The following is an 18,346-nucleotide window of genomic DNA, read 5'->3' on the forward strand; positions in this document are numbered from 1 at the left end:
TTTGGCGCAAAATTGGCAACGGCTTACGGGTTTTAAGAATGTGGGATAATCGGCAGGGGTTTGTGCTGTTCCGTCTTGCAGAAATCTGCCCTTTTTATTTATTATTAAAATTGTGTTGTTACCTAATTCATATTTTATGTAGTGGAGTTTTAAAATGAAGAAACTGAAACTGAAACTGGACCGCAACAGGCATATATGTATTTCTAGCAATGTTTCTCATTTCTCTTGAGCAAGTAGTTGGCTTTTTGCCATCGCAACTGCTTTTTTGCGCTTTTTAGTGCGGATTGAGACTTTTGGCTGTTTTTTGCACGGTTTAACGGCTTTTGTACCCCTATAATAGGCCCCCATTAACCTTTGATCTACAAAGGTGCCTAGTTTTCTAAAACATTTTGAACAAGACGCGTCCCCAAGACGAGGTAGTATTCTCAAAGCGCGGGAAAAGTCACATGGACAGTGTCTTGGGAGCTGATCAGACTGCTCAAACTCGGTACAGACTAAATCTTTGAAGCGAAATACTTCTTGCCAACAAGAAGATATTACAATTATGGCGGTGAGTATATGAGCAAAATTTTGAATTAAAGTTTTATAAGTACTGTGAAAAAATGATATTCGAGTTCTAATTCGTTTGTTCCTGTTCCTAAGATACGGGTGACTGAGCCAGGCCTGTCTATCATGGAGTTGTTGTTTTTCCACTCTTGTGATACCATGAACGTCCAAATGAAGTAGTGCCCTAAAAGCCTTAACTTTCAGGTTTTATGCAGGAGGTAAAGTAAGTATAATTAACTGTTTTAGCTTAGAGTAAAAGCATTAAAGAAGGCCTTAAATTGTTTACACCTTTAGAAAACAAAGTTTTTCTAATCAACGAGGTTTCTTCAAAAGGGGAACCTTTGTAACTTTGATAATTTAAAAAATATAACATGATTTTAGATTAATGCAATTGGAGAACTATACTGAAGTTTACCCTTATTAAACATTTGAATAATGGGATCCTTGATGATGTTAATTAGATTTAAATCTAATAAATTTTCAAAAAATTGTTTTATGTATGCATTAGACATCAATTCAATTTATGGCCACATTTTTGAAGTTACTCCAGACTTCAATCTAACACATTTTTGAGCTTCTTTTAGAAATTATTATTATAAATGATTAGAATATTAACCATCATGGTTTAGTCTTGATAAACTGTCATACAGTTTGTGGTTGTATTGTATATTGAAAACTTATAACAAATTCGACCCCAAAAGTTGTTGCTGGTTAAAATTTACACTTTCACTTGCTGTTCATAGTTGAAACCTAAATAAAAATTGTTTAACTTATTGCTGTCATAAAATCAACAACACAAGCACTAACCTCATAAAAACTTAATGTAAAGTAAAATTCAGATTTTTAATCTGATTCTGAAGTAAGAAATTTTATACAAACAATTTTTTAGGACTTTACCAAAAGGTCCTTAGATGGCTGTTGACATTAGGAGACTAAACGAGAGCACAAATAAGAGCACTTAGTTCACACTACTCTGTTTTCAAATGAAAACGGATTCAAACTGAACCGTTTTTGCCTTGCGCTCACACTACTCTGCTATGAAAACGAAGTCATTTGAAAACCCAAATGAAAACAGATACTTTCGAATACGGTGGGTATTGAATACGCTCTGTTTTCGGTGTGAACACCAAAACGGAGACATTTGAATACGCTAACATCGGCAACAAATTACGTGCTTTGTAGCACACCAAATCTCCAAAATTTCGAAATTGAGAATTCACAATGGTAGCTGTTACAACAAAGTTTTTCAGGATTTACTTTTATTAAATTTCATTTATAATGACGCCAATTTGTTGAGGATTCGTGATCACCTCTTTCCAAAAATGAGGCCACCAACAGCGTTTTTATTGGATTAGTGTGAACTTCATCGTATTCACAGCGTATTTGGATAAAAACGGATTGCTGGAATGGACATTGTTTTCATAAACGAAAACAGAGTGAAACAAATACAGAGTAGTGTGTAACCTTAGAGGCCAGTTGTTGTTCTATGGAGGTACCCAAATTGCAAATTATTTCCTGCGGGCTTTTTTGGCAAAAACCTATTTTGAGGTGTTGGCTTATTAGAGGGGGCAGGTCTCATACAAAGGTAGTGACTTACCTAGAAGCAGCCAAAAATATTGCCTGGACAAGTTTTCTTGTTTTATTTTAGGCTTGTTAGTATGTTAATTAATTCAGTATCTCAGCCAATGGTGGCTTATTTTAAGGCTGGGAGCATATTTCACAAAAAGAATGGATATGCTTCTTTAGATGCCATATATAAAGGAAAGTCAAATTTTGTCAAACATCTAATGCTATCTGAATCTAACCAAGCATTAAGGGAAGCTAAAAACTCTTTCTTCTTCTCAATGACATCTTGATGTTTTGAAGTACATCTAAATTACTCAATAATCTTTTGACAGGAAAGCTCATCAAGTGCTGGGATTCCAAGTAGTCCTCCGAGAGGCAGTGATCGTAATGCCCCAGAAAGCCCAAGAACCGAAGGTCTAGTGACATCCAGTCCTACAAGAGCAGATCTTGCACCTTTTGAAGATGAGACTGACATCATTTTAGGCAATGATGTGCAAGTAGAAGATGAGGGTGAAGATGGTGAAGAGTTGTTTGGAGATGCTATGGAAAGGTTAAAGGACTACTATATTGTTATTTGTTAAGTTCAATGGGTAGCCATGCCTGTCATGCTCCCATTGGCATCTCCAATGTAGCTTTTTTCTCTATTCATCAGGCTTTGAAAGTGAATTACAAACTGAAGCTATATTTGCTTACTCTTTGTATTTAAAATTTGCAGAGATTACCGTGCAATTCCAGAGCTTGATGTTTATGAGGTAGATCGAGATGTTGAGGAAGAAGATTTGGAAGAATTAAGTCCTGGTGCAAGGGCAGAAGCTGAAAGGACTATGAGAAAACGTGACAGAGATGAAGGAATGGTGTCTGGAAGAATGAGAAGAGGCCTTCTTTATGGTAGGACCACTGAATGAATTTTATATTGAAGAAATTTTATTCACTCAAATTCAACAATTTATGGTAGGAAATAATATCTTTGCTTACATAATGGTGATCATAGGAATTTTTTCTGGCTTTCATTCCAGATTTCTTTATTTCCAATTTTAAGTGTTTTTGTGTTAAGATTTCTGTGCATAAATATCATAACTGCTTAGCTAAATTAGTCAAAGTTATTTGCTCAAATCTTGATTTTGATATTAAAAAAGGTTCCTGCTTCACATTGTTTGACAACAATCTGTAATAAATGAATATGAACCATAGATGATGATGAAGATGATGACTTGGAACCTTCAGCAGCAAGGAAAAAAAGATTGGCAGAAAGAGCAGCAGAAAGAGATTATGGTGATGACGATGAGGTTGGTTTCATCAAATCAATGTTTATGTTAATGATGGAAATTTCAATGAACTAGCTTTAGCAAGGGTGCATGAACTGGCAAACACCAGGGACACATCCCCTATGTCTTGGTAAAATGCCTTTATTATAAAAATTACCCTCTTTAGAACCCCTTAGAACCCTTTTACAAACATGCCCTTAGAACTCCTTATTACTTGTTCCAACTTTGAAATGCTTTTGATGTCCCAAAGCAATGCCATACACATACTGTCCCCCTTCACTGAGTGTGCAGGGTAGTCATTGCAGCATCCACCACAATGCACACTAGACCTGCTAATTCAGCCACCACTATAAACCTATTATCAACCTTAATGATGTTGGTCACTATTTGTTTTTCATTGTTAATTTTTTGTAATTATTGTAATTATGGTTGTTAGATAATTCTTTGATTGTTAGTTGGTTTATCTAAATTGGTAAGGCACATGATTTCTACCTTAGGTGCTTATGTATAAATCACATGTAAAATCTTGGAATCATGATTAGATTTATCGGGTTTCAACCCAAATGCTTATAAGAACCATTTATTATTTAATGGAGCATTTTTGGTAATTAATCATGATTTGTTGTAGATGATTGAGAGTATTGAAAACCTGGAGGATATGAAAGGTCATTCTGTAAGAGAGTGGGTGTCCTTGGCTGCACCAAGACTAGAGATAAAAAACAGATTTAAACAGTTTCTTAAGACTTTTGTTGATGAACAAGGGAAAAGTGTTTACAGGGAGAAAATACAGCAAATGTGTCAAGGTAAGAGTAAGACTTATTCATGAATGCAAGAAATGTCATTGTATTTTGTGCAAGGATAGCTCAATGACTGACGATCAGTGGGCACATGGTTCAAGTCCTTGGCATGATTAAACTATCATCTAAGAGTGAGGAGAGTTGTCAGCTCTATGTTATTCCAGGCATAGAGGAAAGACCAGGACACTGCACAATAAGCACAGCTTCTCAGTGCTCTAAAAAAACTTTGGATGCTAGGTAGCAAAAACAAAACATGAATCAAGGCTTAGAAACTTCTGAAACTTATTTAGGCCGTACCATTAACAAATGTGTATATTGTTTCTTATATATTGAATTTGTGTTTCTCTGATATTTTCTGATATTCTTGGCTGAAACTCTTCATGTGTGTTTTGCAAATCATATATTTGCTTATGATGACACAATTGAGTAATACTCGTCCCTCATTTGATTTTAGCAAACAAACAGAGCTTGGTTATTGACTACAATATTCTTGCAAATGAACATCAAGTCCTTGCTTTCTTCCTGCCTGAGGCACCCGCAGAAATGCTGAAAATTTTTGATGAGGTGAGAAAATTCTACCTTTCAGAAAGATAGACAAATAATTGGTGACAAGAGAATATACAAGAGAATACCTGGAAAATATCCATTTCACCTAATTTCAAAACATAATACTGAAATCTTGGTGATGTATTCATATTCCATCTGAATACTTTATCCCTTTAAAAAACATCAGCTAAGCATAATATTCTGCTTTGAATTTAATGGGCAAGCTCTGCAATCGTTTGAGAGTGTATTCTCATCTCTTGTCAATCATTATGAACACAGGCCTTATGATCAAATGGTCATCTTAAAGTCAAAATTTTTCTGAAAAAAGGTCTAAAGGTACCTTGAAAGAAACAATCTCCATTTTAGCCAAAACAGTGAGGGTAGATTGAGATCTGTAAAGTCTTCCCTTTTGTACACATGATTTTATTTGTTGCCTTATTCTCATACATTATATCTCATAAAAGTTTACCCACCCTTTTGTTTATTTTTATGTTTATAACAATGCCATAAATTGTGACAAACATATTCTTGAAAATTGATCTGTTTCACTTTAGTTATGATTGGGAAAAAAATGAATTCTTTAGTTTTTTTTCAAAACAAACCCTCTTGACCTATTTATTAATTCTATTTTAACTACAATTTTCATTTCTTCACATCATTTTTGTAGGCTGCTAAGGAAGTTGTATTATCAATGTTTTCAATGTATGATCGAATAGCAAAAGAAATCCATGTACGCATCTCAGAATTACCACTGATGGAAGAGCTCAGATCCCTCAGGTATGCCTTTGCCATGTACTTATGATAAGTCCTAAAGCTTTGCCTTTTTGATCCAGAAGTTTTCTTGCAAAGAATTTCTAAAATTCATCTATTATTTTGTCTGCACCCAGCCCCCCCCCCTCTGTTTCTGTTACGTACACTTAGTTTCCTATATCCATTTAGTAGACAAACAGTGAATTTATGTGGGTACATTAATCTTTCTCTCTCCCAAAATCATTTATGTGAGGCCTAGAGGGGGACTACGTTTCTGTGGTAGGTCCTTATAGAATTGCCAAGCGCTTGAGGAGGCGTTTGTTCAAGGGAAGGAACATTTATTTACAGCCTGTATATAATGAGTTTTTCAATGTTTTCTCAAATTTAGGCAGCTTCATCTGAACCAGCTCATCAGAACAAATGGTGTCGTTGTAAGCAGTACCGGAATTCTTCCACAGCTCAGTATGGTCAAGTATGATTGCTCAAAATGCAACTTCATTCTCGGGCCTTTCTTCCAAGGACAAAATATAGAAGTGAAGCCAGGTTCATGCCCTGAATGCCAGTCACGTGGCCCATTTGAAATCAACATGGAGGAGGTAAGTAAATCAGTGCAGGAAAAACGAATTTTTGTGTTTTTTGTTTACAACCATTGTCGATTTGCTTTGCATAATGTTTTACTGAGTTCTTGTGATCACATTACAGATCAGTGAAAAAGGTCAGTGATTCGGCTACAACAGCGATAGAAAGTGACCTGTCCTAAACCACATCTAGTCTCTTGCTTGTTCTTGACTGATCCAAAATTTTGAATCAAGTAATACACCCAAAGCATTCAGTCTTTTTTTGTTGAGGCCACAACTTTTTCAACTGCTATTAAATTGATATTTAGCCAAATTGAGTTAGGCATGTCATGTGTGGCATTTTGAAACAAAATGATCCATTGCCTACCCAGCGTTTGCGAGTTTGTATTTTTGTGTAAATAAATCTTGTATATAGATTTTGCTAATCGTTTGGTGACCTTGTTATTTGTAGACGGTATACCAGAATTATCAAAAGATAAAGATCCAGGAAAGCCCAAGCAAAGTTGCTGCAGGTCGACTACCCAGAGCAAAAGATGTCATTATGCTGTCAGATCTGGTTGATTCATGTAAACCAGGAGACGAAATCGTAAGTTTTCAAAAAACATCGAGCCTAATTAGGGTCTTGTGTATATGGAATGCCTGATGATCTTCGAAGAGTGTGATGTCCTTATTTTCCGTTTATTGTCAATGTCCTTTCCAGCAATAAGAGATAAAAAAACGGGTGATGCTGCTATAAGTTGTCTGTATATCTGGGGCTCTTCAAGGATCATATCTACGGCCCCTGATATTTTTTTTCGAAATTTTTATAATTCAACAACTGTTGCGTTTTATTTGAGATTTAAAAGCTACTTCCTGCAACCCAACTTCTCTTTCCCCTCCATATGTTTTTTCAACCTGCGTCGACTGTGACTTGAGATTAGTTGAGAGTACCACTGAAAAACGGTAGAAAGCCCCTAGAAACAAAATAAGCCCCTTGGAACATAGACAAAGCTTTTGAGTATATGAAAGGGGTCTCTAAAAGGGTTAAAGAAGTCAGGCAATCACAGACAAAACACGGAGCTCGTCCTGAAAAAACGCCGAAAAGATTCCTAATAACAGGTTTTTGTGATAAAATAACGAACTGCTCTCTCTATATTTTTAACGATGTTGTTAATGCCGTTGTTGTGTTGTCAAGGCTTTGACGTAAGAACTTTATATTGCGTTTATAGGAAGTGACAGGTATATACAGAAACAATTACGACGGCTCTTTAAACACATCAAATGGTTTTCCAGTTTTTGCCACTGTGATCGAATCGAATTATATTACAAAACAAGATGACAAAATGGCTGTCTCAAATTTAACTGACGAAGATGTACGGGATATAATGAAGCTTTCAAAAGACGAAAATGTCAGTGAAAGGGTATGTTCACTTATTTAGTCACAATTATAAAATTTAAAGCTTAGCTGTTTAAATGCAGCTATGCCCCCATATAACGGATCAACTGAAACTATGTGCTCATTTGATGGAGGCACTTATTTAAAGGGGGCAGTAATTAGTTTCGAAAGTTTCCTCTGATTTCATACAGGGAAAAACGCTAGGCGTTTGGAAAATCAGCTCCATCTAAACTTTTCTAAAAGTAACTCTTTAATAGAGATCATTAATCCTCTAATAATGGACAATATAAATGAATTTTTATTATTGAATAGATTTTTGAATGTGTTTGGAGACGAAAAGTGGGGGGGGGGGGCATTCGAAAGTGGTTCTTATTCGAGCGAATGCTTGCAAAAATAAGCCAAAGAAATATTTGCAGCATTTACTTTCAAGATTTTGTAAAATTTTAGGTCAGCTTGGTTGTTTTTTTCTTTGTTTTTCAAGCAAAAACCATTAAGTAAAATTTACAGTAACGATACCTTTTTCTGAATACATGTTTCATGCCATTTTTTAAGTTTGTTTATGTAGAAATAACGGAATTTTTGTAGGACCAGCAGATATTGAAGGCATAATCATAATCATAATCATAAAAGATTTTTGTCAATAGCGCTTTTCAATCTTCGATAATGGATTTTCCATTTTTAGATTGTTGCAAGCATGGCACCGTCTATATATGGTCACGATGACATTAAAAGAGCACTTGCTTTGTGCTTATTTGGAGGCGTTGCAAAGGATCCAGGTATAGGACATGCTGTTGAATATATTTTGCTCCTGCTTTAACTTCTTCACTTCTTCGTTGCCCTAGTCCTTTTCCTGGTAAATCAGGTTGGGCCACCTGAATGATTCTTCTTCATTGTTCACGGTCCCTTATGACTTCAATCGTCAGATCAAGCTCCTGCATGTCTTCTCTTTCTTTATCTCCTTTAAATTTTGAGCACTTCAAATAAAATGTGCAAAGATTAACATCTGTAAAGCTGTCATAAAATGGGATTCTTGACCTGGGACAGAATGCTACGAAGAAGTCCTAAAGTATTTAAAACTGTTGGATTTTTGTTTTATTTTGATCATCTATTTAAGACAACTCACTCGGCCTTAACAAGTGATAACATTTTGTCTCATGCAGTTTTGACACATTTAATACATTACCTCATTTCCTAAAAACGCACTTTTCTAGGCGGAAAACACAAATTAAGAGGGGACATTAACGTACTTGCTTGTGGAGACCCTGGAACTGCGAAGTCGCAATTTCTCAAGTACATCGAAAAGACTGCGCAGCGACCGGTGTTTACAACGGGACAAGGCGCAAGTGCCGTAGGGTTAACAGCTTACGTTCAAAGACACCCTGTAACGAGAGAATGGACATTGGAAGCCGGTGCTTTGGTGCTTGCTGATCGGGGGGTTTGCTTAATCGATGAATTCGACAAGGTTTGTGAAGAATTTCAAGCACTTTTTTCCATTTATTCGGAAATTGTTTCCATCTACCTTTACAACACCTCTCCTTATTTTCGAAGCATAGAATATTTCTAGATACTTAAATAGTCTCCTAGGCCTGCGATTCAAAGAGAGACTGCATCAGTATTGATACAAAGCTTTACAATCTTGTTGCTCATAGTTCAATAATACTAGCTTTGTAGAAGGTTTTAGAAACTGTCTTTTTCATATCAGTCTCAGTAGCCGTGGTATGCTCTTGTTCATTTCTTTACTGTATATTGCAATTTATCATGTAACCTTAAAGCTTTGGTCTTAATTTATCCAGATGAATGACGCAGACAGGACCAGTATCCACGAAGCCATGGAACAGCAAAGCATCTCTATTTCCAAAGCTGGTATCGTTACATCTCTTCAGGTTTGATATCAGCCATTTATTGGTGAAATAACTTTGCTTGATCTTCATACTTTATACAAAAAATAGATCGAAACATTGAAAATATCAAAGTCTATATATACCAAAATCTCTAGCAGTTCCGTGAACCTCATTACAAAATTCTTGATCATTTAACATTAGGCCATTCAGCTTCATGTCTGTCACAAATGACTCTAATATATCAAAGAATAGAAGTTTACAGATGCAATTTAATCACTTGTATAGCACAGGTTCCCAAAGCATGCTATTTAAAAAAGCGTCACCCCAAATCTTCTTCAAATGTGTTTGTGCGACATTTAAGCAACCCTTTATACAATGCTTGTATCGTTGTTGCAGGCACGTTGTAGCATCATTGCAGCTGCTAATCCAATTGGTGGCAGATATGATCCATCTCTCACATTTGCAGAAAATGTAAGTACTTCATGTCTTCAGTATTTTAGACTTTGCCCTCTTTGTTACAATGACGGAGAAAAATTCTGTTTGGTATTTGTGATAAAGTTCTTGAGGCTTTTCATTGTCTGTCTGATGATTGTAGTTTCTTTCGTTAATTGCAAAAATGAAAAGGACATAATAGGTAATGTTTGTCATTTTTTTCAGTGTTTCTCCAGACCACTTATATTCTGTAGTTGGTAGTTAAACAAGACGCTTGTTCCGTTTTTAGGTCGACCTTTCAGAACCAATTCTTTCAAGATTCGACATCCTCTGTGTCGTTAGGGACACAATAGATTCTGTTCAGGTATTGCTTTTGTGAATTGCTTGACTATTGATTTTAAAACACTTTTTTGTCTCGTTAGCCTCATGATTATAAGGCTAGACTTATATTATATAAAATCTAGTCATTTTTTGACTTAGTAATTTACTCTCGATGACTTCGTAATTTTGGGGTTTCCTTTTGAAGCCATTTTGCACTCGATAATAATCGATTTCTATATATGCTAATGGTACCTTAAATCTCTTTCAAGAAATGACAGGCATCTTGTCGCAAGGGGCTTTGTGCCACATGGTTGCCCGAAAATAGCACGCATTTGTCCTTAATTGATAGAATCCCAAAACCATTTTTTGGGAAACAAAGCTGTGTTCATTTCCATTTGCCATCCATATGTATTCCAATATATCAAAACTACAAATTTACAAGATGCAAAATGGTCTGTCCATAAATCCAAGAATTTCATATAACTTCAGATAATTAAGACCCTGTGCCCATTGTTGCATTCAGACTGCATAATAAGAAAAAAGGAAAAAAGTTCACAGTGGGGTCGTTCAAATTGAACCGCCCTTGTCCTGATTTCATCCTTATGTTGAAGACCGCAAGCTCTTAATAAAATTTAAAATTTAATTTTGAAGTTGAAATCTTTTTGGGCTATTCAAAACACACCTCGTGACGAAGAAATTTGATTTAATTCAGTCTTTAAGTGCCCATTACTATTCAAGCCTTTTTAAAGTTTTCTGTTTTTGTTTTAATTCCCATTGACTGCTAAGATCTGCTAAGTTTTGGAAGGGCTATAGGAAAAGAGTCCCAACAGCATAACCCTCTACTCACTATACACTTAAAAACATAGGCGTCTAAAGCGGCATACACGTGTCTCCTTCTTTTTTCAGAAACAGCGGTAAAGTACCTATTTACGCCTAATTTTTGTTTAAATATGCATAACCCCAGCATTTCAGAAACAGAGATGGAGTACCTATTTGCAGGGTACAGAAGAGTCCCCTTCTAGGTACTCACGCTAACCCCAAGCCTCCCCCCACTTATGAAATGCTTTATGCGTCTGTGATTAAGCGTATATATCTGCAGCGTGAATGCCAAACAGCAAAATAGAAAGTTATGTTTGCATGGGACAAACTACATTCAAAGAAAAGTCAGAACGTAACCATTGAATAGACTTAAAAGTAATTCAGAAAATGCAGCGAAAAAGTAACGAGACTAAAGAATTAAAAAAAGAGAGCTTGAAAGCTTGTCAGTGACGGAAAGAATCTGTTCATTGGGAATTTCATATAATCATAAGCATATATTAATGAAAGCTGATGAAAAATTGACAATAAGCTTTGCTGTCCTTTGACGTTAGTCCATTATACCGTTCATATATTGATTCTGTCATATACATGTTATAATCTTATTTTTGTTCCAGTTTTTAAATCCGTGAATAGAATGATGAAGATTCTTCTTCAAACATACTGTTCTGCTCTGAACAAATGTCGATTTTTTACAGACTTAGTGTCAACCATCTTCCAGGTTATTCAAATAAAAACGGCTTTGATGAGGACCCTAAGGAGATTACTGGTTTCAAGAGAACCTAAACAAATTTTTGCAAGTCATCTCAACATACTCAAGTGTAGCCAACCATTGTTAAGTGTACATTGGATTCAAGTTTCAATTTCGCAACTCCCACACAAATTCTGTCTATGGTTTCAATTTCAGTCAGTGTCTAGACAACTAAATGACAACCAAACACAGCCATGTTTAGTAGTAACATAAACATTTCCAATGCATCTATTCGTTCTTGTGTGCTTGTTTTCATACCTTTAATCATCCCACTAATGTAATTTCAAGGAAAACTTTAGGCACTTCATTAATTAGAGACCCCTTTTAATTCATTAATGGAAGATTCTTGTGAACCTGCTGTTTTAGCCGAAATTTTAAATCATGGGCCTTCAGCCTGCGTTCTGTGCATTTTTAGCTTTCACTTTTTGGCAATAAACTGTGAAAAATCTGCAGACTCTAAAATCACAATTGGCTCTAATGGGTCACAAATGAAGAAAGTCACAAACTTAAGAATTTTCAAAGAATATTTTCAGGTCACATGAAAAGCAAATTTCGAATCTATAGCAATGCATTACTTGTTTCCCCCAATAATTAAAAGAGATTCTTGTTTTTTGGGTATTTGTATTACCGTACACTTTTGAGTAAACTTTAGTTTTTTTGTTTGTCTCTTTGTAAAATGACCGTGCTGTTTTGATTTGTATTCAGGATGAAATGCTGGCGAGATTCGTTGTAAACAGCCATGTGAAGCACCATCCGAACCGTGATGAAGAAGCTACAGATGAAGATGAAATAATAGTGAGTACAAAATGGGTTATACTTGTTTAACAGCGACTTATAACAAGTGTAGGACTTTACCAGAGAAAAGTTCTACGTATCAGGGAACGCCCCAAAATATTGTATCTTTAGAAGCTCCCCAGTAGAACAATGTGGAATTCTGGCCTTCAATAGTTCTGAGAAATGGTGCCCATTGTTCACTTCCAACGATGTCCTTACCTCCTTAGAAGGTTGGCATTGCACGCCCCTTTGCCCAATGGATGATGGTACAATTAAACACATTTGCTAATTTTTCTTCCCAATCTTTTCTTAAAACTTTATTAACCGCGGGATCCTTATGCTTTAAAGTAGCCTTATCCGATAAGATTATTTTCATCTTGTTTATAATATCCTGTAAGCCGAAAATTGTTGCCTTCACTGCAGTTCTATTGAGCTTCAAAGGTTCAAATGCTGGGAAGTATTTGACATTATTAGAGGCAATACGACCTTCCAATGGAATAAAACAGTTTGTTGACCAAGATCGAAACAAAGCGAATAGCCAACCGAACTGAAGTTCGTTTATCCTATTGTTATTTCTAGGTACCTTGTTCATCTGACGCAAAATCTTAGTATCGCTTTTTCAATGTTTGGGTTTTGTTCAAGGCTGTGTTCTTCGTCTAATATTCGTGCAATGCTTTTAAGCAAATAAAGGATCGAACCTCCTTTACCCGCAGGCATATGGTCCTATAGGAGACAATCCGTGATAGAATTCAAAAAATTGACACGCCCTTTCCAAACAGTGGACGCTGTGTAGACACACGAGTCAAGGCCATCCGGCTTCCAAACAAAATCATTTGAGTACCAGCATCAGGATTTTAGAAGACTTTTGGTATTGGGCTTTGCTTCAGGTTTTAATCGATAGAATGTATTTGGGGGACATTAAACAGTTGCATATGAAAATCACAGGAAAGGGAAACTGCCTTGGACTTAAGTGATTGTTAAAACCTGCAACTAGTCTGGGCTCTTAGCACAGTATTTGTCGTCCATCATTGTCCCATAACCTTACGTCTTGCCACAACCTTGCTTGCATTAGCATTTTAAAGATATATTGCTGCAATTTTCCCAAGGCTGTGGAGTTAAATATTTCGACATTTATCTATCTTTGGCCTGCTGTCCTTCATTGCATCTCAATGCTCGTCAAATAATTTATATCGAGCTTATAACGCAAAGCGACATCTGTTTTGTTAATGATCCTGCAGCTTAATGTGTCGCATCACAGAAACAGAGTTATTAACAGGAAATTGCATATATATAATCCTCTCTTTTCTTTGAAACAAACAGAAGCTTCCTATGTGATTGGAAATATTTTTATTAATAATACTTCCGTCGTTTTTATCAGAATTCAACTCCATAAACGCTAATAATTTAAGTAATTAAAAATAGTTTACATGTTTCTGGCTTCTTCAAACAAACAAAACTCTGTGTAGAAAGAGCGTTGAAACCTCTTTTGTCACCAATGATATTCTAGACTTTAAATGCAATCGATAAAATACAGAAGATTTTCACTTTCTGAAAACGTTTCAACGAATGCCTTTGTCAGTAATCAAAGCGAAATACTGCAGAGAAATGCATGTTTGCCACTAGGAACAACAGAGAAATACACGATAGACTTTGTTTTTTGTAACTGATTTTTCGTTCTTGACAGCTGATAGCAAAATATCTGTGACTACTCACGCCTTGGCAAACTGCTGGAGTATATGTAAAGGGAGTGGCCTAATAACAAGTTGCAATAAACAGCAGTCTGATGCTGTTAATCCTCGTAAAATCCAGATATCTTCTAGACAACGTCGGCTCTCTAAAACGACGATTGAATATTGTCCCGTAGATAGTTTTTATATAAAGATTCAATTATTTGCCAGTATGGCATAAACATCTTCAGGACAATCTTTTCAGTAAGTAATAAGCATTTGGTATGCTTGTATACCTCTGCACAGGTATTGTTGCTTGCACTGAATTATCTGCCTCTAATTTTATTTGTTTGAGGCATGACCACAGCCCAAGATCAGGCTACATACGAATAATAAATAAAAGTCATGAAGACCTAGAGACCTCGAACAGAAATTTCTTCACACAGTTTGACACTTTTAGCAGGCATCTCAAAAGATCAATAAATTACATTAATACAAGCTTATGTTTCCAGTCTGTTTAATATTCTGCTGAAATCAATGTTCATTTTATAGATGAACGACAGTATGCCAGTTACATTTAGTAGACAGTGTGCTAGCGATCTTGACTTCCATGAATAAAGCAGAAACATCAGCTACAAAGGATTCCTACATATTTCATATTTGATAGTTTAGCAACGACTCTACAACAGTCTTTCCATTTTGCTTCTTTTTAGACCTCTACCTTGCCTTCTTCAGTCGAGCTTATTCCCCAAGATCTCCTCAAAAAGTACATTATCTATGCAAGAGACAAGATTCACCCAAAACTTCATCACATGGACCAAGAAAAGGTTGCTAGCATGTTTGCTGATCTTCGCAGAGAATCCATGGTAGGTTGTTAATATTCAACACTTGAGGCTAAATGGATTTTTCAGCTCTTAATTTTGCCTTGCAAAGATATGCACGGAGACATTGCATTCTTGACCGCCTCGGATAGTTGCTAAGGATCTGAGATGTCGCTGCCATAGATTTTTTTCAAAAATGCTTGTTCACCAATCAGAATGTTTAATGCTGGAAGAAGGTAGTCAAAGAATAATTCAAACAAAAGTTTGAAAATGTTCAAGATGTAGATATGAAAAAGTCGAAAAGTAAATAGAAAATGATATATCAACAGTCAGAGATGCCAGGTAATGCTCATAAAATAATTAAGTAATAATCAGTAAATAATTCCCAAATAATAAACAGAATTTCTAAGTGATAAAACACTTGATCCCTGCTAAAAGCATTCATAAAAGGTTTTGGTGTAGGAGCAGGGAAGGTAGAGGCCACGTTTTTATCTTATAACGCTTTGTTACACGTATTTGGCAGTGGCCCGTTTTCTTAAATGCAACCATATTTGCCGAACTCTATTTTAAATTCAATTTTCTTCAGATTACAGGCAGTATACCAATTACAGTCAGGCACATTGAGTCAATGATCAGGATGGCAGAAGCTCATGCCAAGATGCATTTAAGAGAGTATGTCAGAGAGGATGACGTCAACATGGCAATACGAGTTATGCTTGAGAGCTTCATTGATACCCAGAAGTATTCGGTCATGAGGAACATGAGAAAGGTATGCTACAACCAGACACTGTCTAGCTCAAGTAGGAGTACCTTATTCTAGCCCAAGTAACAAAGTCCCCTTAGGCCTAGGTAGCAAATCCCCCCTCTATCAAGCCCAGGTAACAAAGCCGTTCCCTTGCCCAGGTAGCAGGCCCCCCTATAGCCAAGGTAACAATGCGCCCCTCTAACCCAGGTAGCAAACCCCCCCCCCCTCTTTCATAGGTTGAAAAGACTCCTTCTAGCCCAGGTAACAAAGCCGTTCTCTTGCCCATATAGCAGGCCCCCCTATAGCTAAGTTATCAATGCACCCCTCTAGCCCAGGTAACAAAGACCCCATCTTGCCCAGCGTGGAAAGCCCTCCTTTAATATGCTCTCCCCTCCCAAAGAAGGAGTATATTCAAGTTTCCCTTCCATAAAGTTCAAAACAACAATTTACCAATTCCGTTTTCTTTTATCCCCTTTTTCTTCATGTATAGAAGTATAATTCGGAAATAATGTTCTCTCTTTTATCAGATAAAATTACCTCAATATAGATTTCATATCTTGGAATTCTTTTGTACTTATTGATGATGGCTTTACGATCTCTGTCTTGTTTATTTTCAGTCCTTCTCACAGTATCTGGCATTCAGAAGGGACAACAATGAGTTACTACTCTTCATCTTGAAACAGCTGGTCCGTGATCAGATCATGTTTTACAGAAGCAGATACAGAAGCGAACCGGAAATTATTGAGATTCAGGAAGAAGAATTTTCTGATCGGGTAAGGCCTGCCTATCATTTTTAAGATTTTTGTTTCCTAAAAGTGCAGAGCTTCATGCTGCTTATTGGAATCTCAAAACCTCTTTTATCCCTATATCGATCATGTCATAAGCCCACTTTTCCTTCCACTTCTTGTGTATACGAATTATTATTTTATTCACTTGTCTTAGGCCCTTGCTAAGTAATGTTTTGATCCCCAAACTCTACATGTGGCTGACACGCTCATTGATCTGAGTGGTAACACGCTCATTGATTGGCCAACTGTTGATTGGCAGATCGCTCAAGACAATTTTGTATTTGTCGATGGTCTTTAACATCATGCTCACTTCCAGCCAAGCAATACTGTTTAACATGGAGAGAGGGATGGTCTAATCCGACCTTGGAAAAGTCCTCCGACTCTACTGTTTATCGTCTGATGATTTAAGGCATGCCTCCATGATGAAAATATTTTAAAATACAAGCTTGTTTGTTTACTGTTTTTAAGCAGTTGGTTTCTGTTTCTAGGCCCGACAAATCAACATACATAGCCTGTCAACATTTTACGAAAGCGAGTTGTTTCAAAATAACAGATTTGTTTATGACAAGAAAAGGAAAGCAATCGTACAAACCATGTAAAGACAAAGTTGCTCGTGGAGTTTTTACAAGATCAAAAAGAGACCAATGATTTGCCATATAAGGATATGAGGATACTGTGTCATGTGCCTCTGGGATGTATATTATAAACCTTAGATGCAAGATATCTGACTAAGTATGTTGGCACCCGAGGCCTGACAACTATTGTAAATAACTAGATGACTTTTGTTGTTTTGTCATCAGGATGTATGGACGGAATGGAGAATAAAGCATTTTGTATTATTTGTAGATCGAAAAGAGAGGCGATTCTTTTTAGATTCTTTCGTCTTACCACTGTCCGGAAAAAATTTGCCATTTCTCCAAAAATGCAAAAATTTTGCTTATTTTCAATAACGTCAATCTATAACGTAAAGCTCATGCTATTAAGAATACATATTTGCGGATGCGCCAGTGAATTTCACCAACTTTATGACAATGCTCTTTTCTCTTTCAAATACCCTCTTGGTCCTATACAACTTAAGCGCCTTTTTCTTTATCAATCCCCGACAACTCTATGCTAGTAATGTTATTTCTTAGGATCAACAGTCTCTTAGAAGACAGGTTGGGATCGCCGTGTGAAAATTATTTCTATATGAAGCATGCATCAATCCGCTGAAGTTCTTTATTGGTGATGGTGACACCCTTGATATAGTGATTGATTTGTATCTTTTAAAGTGGCTAGAAGGATTCCCAATGTGATTTAGAGAATAAGTTTATCAAATAAATGTACCGTGTTATTCCAAGTCATCTGTCTTCCTATAAAATGGTGTAAGATTTTAGGCATTCCACAAGAATGGAAAAACCTAAAGCAGACACGCCCTAGGAAAATCCATACTTATACAGGAAATATCCGGTACAAAAGCATTCATACAAGTGTTTGTTTTATTGTAGCCAGTGCTACCCGCTAATCAGTCATCCTTTCTGCCACTTTTTTATCTAAGAGTCGTACTTTTGAACAATAGAAGACTTGCGTTGATAAAAATCACGTCTAAATTCATGATTTTACACCGATCGTCATTACATATGATGCTTCAGTTTCTACGAAATATTTTGTTTTCAAAAATGTGTGAGTCTGCAAGGTGGGTTGAAATATAGGGCTATAATGGCTGAAAGTAATTTTTGAATTGATATTTGAGGATATTTCATCGATTTGAATGTGGAAATATGGTGTTTTTTGTAAGATGTTTTTGTGGAAATAAGACTTGCTCCGTTATGGTATTCAAGAAACATGTCGAGATCGGTGAAAGGGAGAAGAAAGCGAGGAAAACTAGAATTGCTTGCTTTCACGTGCAAGCTTTGCTGTTTTTCCAAAGAGAATTAGATAAATGTTCAGTATTACGCATAAAAGGGTTTAGATTCTAATATCATTGT

At 36.2% G+C, this 18,346-nt stretch overlaps 1 protein-coding gene across 1 annotated transcript; it reads left to right on the forward strand.

Moving 5' to 3' along the window:
- Positions 1-410: 410 nt before the first annotated feature.
- Positions 411-17,242, forward strand: LOC135692698 (DNA replication licensing factor mcm2). The gene is made up of 20 exons (XM_065210947.2): positions 411-550; positions 2,445-2,662; positions 2,828-3,000; positions 3,304-3,398; positions 4,006-4,180; positions 4,629-4,738; positions 5,388-5,497; positions 5,859-6,066; positions 6,500-6,634; positions 7,257-7,448; positions 8,106-8,199; positions 8,635-8,885; positions 9,217-9,306; positions 9,661-9,735; positions 9,986-10,060; positions 12,290-12,379; positions 14,739-14,891; positions 15,433-15,615; positions 16,209-16,364; positions 16,868-17,242. The coding sequence occupies exons 1-20, from the start codon at positions 545-547 to the stop codon at positions 16,976-16,978; spliced, it is 2,700 nt and encodes an 899-aa protein (XP_065067019.2). The 5' UTR covers positions 411-544; the 3' UTR covers positions 16,979-17,242.
- The last annotated feature ends 1,104 nt before the right edge of the window (positions 17,243-18,346 follow it).

The sequence above is a fragment of the Rhopilema esculentum genome, chromosome 3 (assembly GCF_057945365.1).
Source record: "Rhopilema esculentum isolate cy_ngs chromosome 3, ASM5794536v1, whole genome shotgun sequence".
Lineage (NCBI taxonomy): Eukaryota > Metazoa > Cnidaria > Scyphozoa > Rhizostomeae > Rhizostomatidae > Rhopilema > Rhopilema esculentum.